The sequence below is a fragment of the Marmota marmota genome, unplaced genomic scaffold (assembly GCF_001458135.2).
Source record: "Marmota marmota marmota unplaced genomic scaffold, marMar, whole genome shotgun sequence".
Taxonomy (NCBI): domain Eukaryota; kingdom Metazoa; phylum Chordata; class Mammalia; order Rodentia; family Sciuridae; genus Marmota; species Marmota marmota.
Window position 1 is genome coordinate 190993 of NW_026005599.1, and position 5698 is coordinate 196690.

The following is a 5698-nucleotide window of genomic DNA, read 5'->3' on the forward strand; positions in this document are numbered from 1 at the left end:
GAGAGAGAGAATTTTTTTAATATTTATTTATTTTTTAGTTTTCGGCGGACACAACATCTTTGTTTGTATGTGGTGCTGAGGATTGAACCCGGGGCCGCACGCATGCCAGGCAAGTGCGCTACCGCTTGAGCCACATCCCCAGCCCAGGGACTGCTGGCTTTTGCAGGTTATGGATTCCTGGGTTCGCGTCTCTGGCTGCCCCTTTATACCTGCTGATAAAGGGGGATGCCCAGTTCCAATGGACCCCTGAGCACCAACAAGCTTTTGATAATATCAAAAAGGCACTGCTATCTGCTCCGGCCTTAGCACTCCCAGATGTAGAAAAACCCTTCACTCTCTACATCCAGGAAAAGAAAGGAATAGCACGGGGAGTGCTCACTCAGACTTTGGGACCTTGGAAAAGGCCAGTAGCATACTTATAAAAAAAAACTGGACCCAGTGGCTAGCGGGTGGCCCCATTGCTTAAGGGCTATAGCAGTGGCAGCCCTTCTAATAAAAGATGCTGATAAATTAACATTGGGACAGAAGCTAACCATTATAGCCCCCCATGCCCTGGAGAGCATCATCCATCAGCCTCCAGACAGGTGGCTATCAAACTCCAGAATAACCCACTACCAGAGCCTCTTGCTTGACAAAGACAGAATAACGCTGGGACCCCCTGCTCCACTCAACCCAGCTACGCTGCTGCCAGAAGAATCATCAGAACCTGTCACTCATGATTGTCAACACATACTGGCAGAGGAAACCAGTATAGACGAGACTTGAAGGACCAGCCACTGCCTAGCCCTGGTTTACGGATGGCAGCAGCTTCCTCCGAGATGGTAAGTGGCGGGCTGGAGCAGCAGTAGTTAGCGAAACTAATGTCATCTGGTCCTCTGGTCTCCCAGAAGGGACATAAGCCCCAAAAGCAGAACTGATTGCCCTTACGAAAGCATTGGAACTAGCAACAGGCAAAAGGGCCACCATATACACTGATAGCCGCTATGCATTTGCCACTGCTCATGTGCACGGGGCTATTTACCAGCAAAGGGGGCTATTAACCTCTGCCAGGAAGGAAATAAAGAACAAAGATGAGATCCTCCACCTTCTCTCAGCAGTGCAGGGCCCTATGGAACTAGCTATAGTGCACTGTCCAGGGCACCAAAAGGGAAACGACCCCCTGGTGGTTGGAAACAGAATGGCAGATGAGGAAGCTAAATTGGCAGCCCTAAACGGAGTGACTCTATTAACTTTTTCCACACCGGGAGAACAACAATCAGGAGACTTGGCCGCACCCGAACATTCAGGCAACTTATCATCTGAGGAGACAGATACAGAACTCTGGGACCCTACAGAGCCAAGTTTACAATATCAAAAATCCCAACTGTATGTCAAAGACATACACCAGCTCACCCACTTAGACTCAAAGAAATTACAGGCACTCTTAAAGGACTGAAGAAAAGACTTATCATTGACTGACTCACAGAGGAAAGAAATAGCTGAGCAGGTGGCTAGAGCTTGTCAAGTCTGCCAATTAGTTAATGCTTACCCCTCCAAGCTTCCCGCAGGGAAGCGCTTATGAGGAACCAGACCAGGACAATTCTGGGAAGTGGACTTTACTGAAATTAAGCCAGCCACATATGGACTTAAATATCTCCTAGTCTTTGTAGATACTTTTTCAGGATGGGTCGAAGCCTTCCCCATGAAGAAAGAAACAGCTCAGACGGTGGTCAAGAAGATCCTAGATGACATTTTTCCAAGGTTCGGCCTGCCTAAGGTAATAGGGTCCGATAACGGACCGGCGTTCGTGGCCCAGGTATGTCAGGGATTGGCCAGGACCCTGGGGATTAATTGGAACTTACATTGTGCTTATAGACCCCAGAGCTCAGGACAGGTAGAAAGGATGAATAGAACCATTAAAGAGACCTTAACGAAATTAAGCTTGGAGACTGGCATAGAAGATTGGACTATGCCCCTACCTTATGCACTGTTTCGTGCAAGAAATACCCCCTCCACCTCTTTGTGTAACCTCACCCCTTATGAAATTCTCTATGGTTCCCCTCCTCCAGTAAGGGACCTAACCCCAACTCTGAGACTTAATGATTCCTTTCACACCCCCTTGCTTAACAGACTTAAAGCCCTTGAACACACCCAGCAATACCTGTGGAAACAGTTGGCCACTGCCTATCAGCCCGGAGACGAGGGAACCCCACATTGATATCAAGTGGGAGACTTTGTCTATGTGAGACAGCATCAGGTGTCATCCCTGGAACCCTGCTGGAAAGGACCATACCAGGTGCTGCTTATAACACCTACAGCAGTGAAAGTGGATGGGATCGCTTCCTGGATCCATGCCTCCCATCTCAAGCCTGCGCCCTGTTCAGACTCCGGCTGGAAACTGGAACAGACTGGTAACCCTCTCAAGTTGCCTGTCCATTGTGTGGATAGGGCTATGGATTCTTCCCCTGACCTCCAGCAGTCCTAATCCTCATCAGCCTGTCCAGCAACAATGGCAAGGTATAAACCCTACTGGGCAAGTAAGTATGGTCCATCTCACACACAGCTCCTTTATGGACTTGGTGGCCATCCCTTCATCCAGACATCTGTCAGTGTGCTGTGGGTGATTGGGATATCCTAGATGTAGAAAATCCCAACCAAATCCCATACTTTGCTAGGAACCACCCTACAAGTGTGGGGGACCAAAAATATGGAGGTTGCAGTACCCCAATGGATCGATGCATGTTGGCTGAATTGGATTTCTATGTCTGTCCTGCAGACTTCCGAAGTCGCAAACAGGCACGATCATGTGGGGGACAAAATGATTTTTATTGCAAGGCATGGGGATGTGAACAAACAGGAACTGTTTATTGGAAACCGAACTCCCCTGATAGTCTAATTCAGGTAGGGCAGAATGACACCAGGTTAAACTCCCGTGACTGTTATGCAGTAGGATATAAGACAACCAAGTGCGGAACAAAAGTTCTATGCAACCCTCTAAATATAACTTTTACACCTAGAGGTAAAGGACACCCTCAGTCCTGGGTGTCAGGAATGTCTTGGGGAATGAGATTCTATGTACATGGATATGACTATGGATTGAGGTTCACCATAAGATTTAAATGGAGCCCACCAGTAACCTTGGTTGGGCCTAATCCCATCAAGCCAAGGCTCCCACATACTCCCAAACCACCAAGCCCACCTCCTCACATTAACCCTCTCACTCCCGAACCCTCTACTTCCTCTCCCCATACTGGTATTGAACTCCACGCAGACAGACCTCACCCAATCCTGCTGGCTGTGTCTCTCTGATGCTCCTCCATATTATGAGGGAATAACAGTTAATAGGACTTATACCACAGAAGCACAAAGCTCCTTCTGTAGTTGGGGTGAAAATCCAAAGTTAACTCTCCCAGAAGTGACCGGGGCAGGATTATGTCTAGGGTCCCCACCCAAAAGTAAACAACATATATGTGCCCAGGTAGAAGAAATCAACACCACACAGGGCTTCCTAGTCCCTGAGAGGGGAACCTGGTGGGCATGAGACTCAGGACTAACTCCTTGCATTTCAGCCCAGGTATTTGACAGCTCTGTAAACTATTGTGTAATGGTGCAAATACTCCCCAGGGTGCTTTATCATGATGCAGAATCATTTGAAGGTCTAGTAGGGGGACAAACAACCCGTTTCTACCGGGAACCAGTGTCCCTCACTCTAGCCATCCTATTAGGGATAGTAGCTGCTGCAGGAGTAGGTACGGGAGTGGCCGCTATGATCCGGGGGTCACAACAAATGGCCCAATTAGAAACAGCAATAGATCAGGACTTGAAGACATTAGAAACCTCTATCACAGCCTTGCAGGAGTCTTTATCCTGTCTCTCTGAAGTTGTTTTGCAGAACAGGCGGGGGTTAGACCTCCTCTTTATGAGGGAAGGAGGCCTCTGTGCAGCACTAAGGGAAGAATGTTGTTTTTACGCTGAGCATAGTGCAGTTGTAAAAGAATCCATGAGTAAATTAAGAAAACACCTTGAAGAGTGCCAGAGAGAAAGGGAAACTCAACAAGGGTGATTTGAGTCATGGTTCACACAGTCCCCCTGGTTAACTACACTCCTATTGGCCCTAGCTGGACCCTTGATCATCCTTATGCTATTACTAACTGTAGGACACTGTTTGCTTAACCGTATAGTTTCTTTCCTCCAGGCTCAGATTGGACAGGTGAAACTCATGGTAATCAGACAGCAATATGCTCCACTGACAGAGATGGAATGTGAGACCCCTCAATAATTACAATTCATCACTTTTAAGATTAAAAGTAGTCAGAAAAAGGAGTGGGAAATGAAAGGATAAAAGAAACTGAAGTTAAACTGTAAAGGACCAGGTATTGTAAAGTTTCTAAGCTGCACTCAAGGTCTGAAATTCCTGTGGCAGTTAAGATAATTCCTGGAACTGCCCATTAGATGTGTGTCGAAATCCCCCCCTTGACTACCTAGTTGCTTAATAACCCGGACCCATGTAGCTCAGCACGTATGCACCTCGGGGCCTAAACCAATCGATTTAAATGTATACCCTGCCTTAGGACTGACCTATCACCCCCGCCCGACCTGTTCCCGCCAATGAATGTACTAATCATGTTTGAGAGTTGTTGTTTGATTTTCCCATGGTGTATGATGATTTGTTAAAGGGGACTATGATGTATGTAAAGTCCCTGCCCTCTCTAAAAAATGTATATAAACCCTGCTCAAGTTGTTCTCGGGGCTCTTGGCTGCTCTCCCTTCTTGAGTGAGCACAGAGCCCAAGCACGCTGGAACTTCAATAAACCCCTGTTGCTGTTGCATGAGGCAGTCTCTGGGTGGTCTCTTCCTCCATTGTTCGTCGGTCCCTTACACCTGGATTTTAACTTCCGACTTGAATAGTTTCCAGGACCCCCATAGACATCAAAACCCCAGGGATGCTTAAGTTGTACATAGGAAATGGCACAGTAGTTGCATGCAATTTTTGCATACCCTACTGCATACATTAAAACATCTGTAGATTACATATAATACCTGATACAACATAAACATGTTATAGGTTAAGCAGTAATGACAAGGACAAATATACATTTATTAGTACTGATGGAACATTCTATACTATGTTGCAGCTAAGTTTAGTTGAATATGAGAGTGTAGAACCTGCACATATGGGGAACCAGCTGCCCCATAAGCTCCTAAGAGAGGAAACAAACATTTAAACCTGGCCAAACCAGGAAAAGTGACCACAGCCTCAGGAAAATGGTGGTGACTTTTCTCACATTTTGCTTAACTAGAAATAGAACTGTTGCTGAGTCATGTCTCACAAGAAATCTGCAAGTTTTAGCTGTGACTGAGGTGTATGATGAAGACAGGTTCACACACCCTCTTCTTTTCTAGTGGGATGCTGTTTTGCATACCCATGGGCCTTTATGCCACTTGACTGGAAGCTCCACAGGCTCTTACTCCCTTAAAAAAAGATCCTGGGTTGTTTACAATTCCAGAAGAGCTTAGCATCATTCCACTTCTTTTGTGCATACATGCTCCTTCTCTGACTCTCCTTCCCTCAGGGCTACTTTGAAATTAACCACCATTTGTAATCTATTGTACTATATAGAGGACTGAAATTCTATCTAGGAGAATGCTCCTAACTAACAGAAAGTTGCAGCCAATAACAGCAGGGAGACCAAAAAAAGACAAACACCATCTGCAATCT

The 5698-nt window shown here is 46.4% G+C and overlaps 1 protein-coding gene across 1 annotated transcript in view; it reads left to right on the top strand.

The window, feature by feature from the left end:
- The window catches only part of LOC107160715, a gene marked incomplete at its 3' end in the record, with an annotated part of 116588 nt that extends 112293 nt beyond the window's left edge, over nt 1–4295 (top strand). Inside the window, 6 exon segments of the mRNA XM_048797566.1 lie at nt 143–419; nt 421–748; nt 751–783; nt 786–1254; nt 1321–2403; nt 4280–4295. Of these exon segments, the coding sequence (XP_048653523.1) occupies nt 143–419; nt 421–748; nt 751–783; nt 786–1254; nt 1321–2403; nt 4280–4295 (2206 nt within the window).
- Between the last annotated feature and the right edge of the window lie 1403 nt (nt 4296–5698).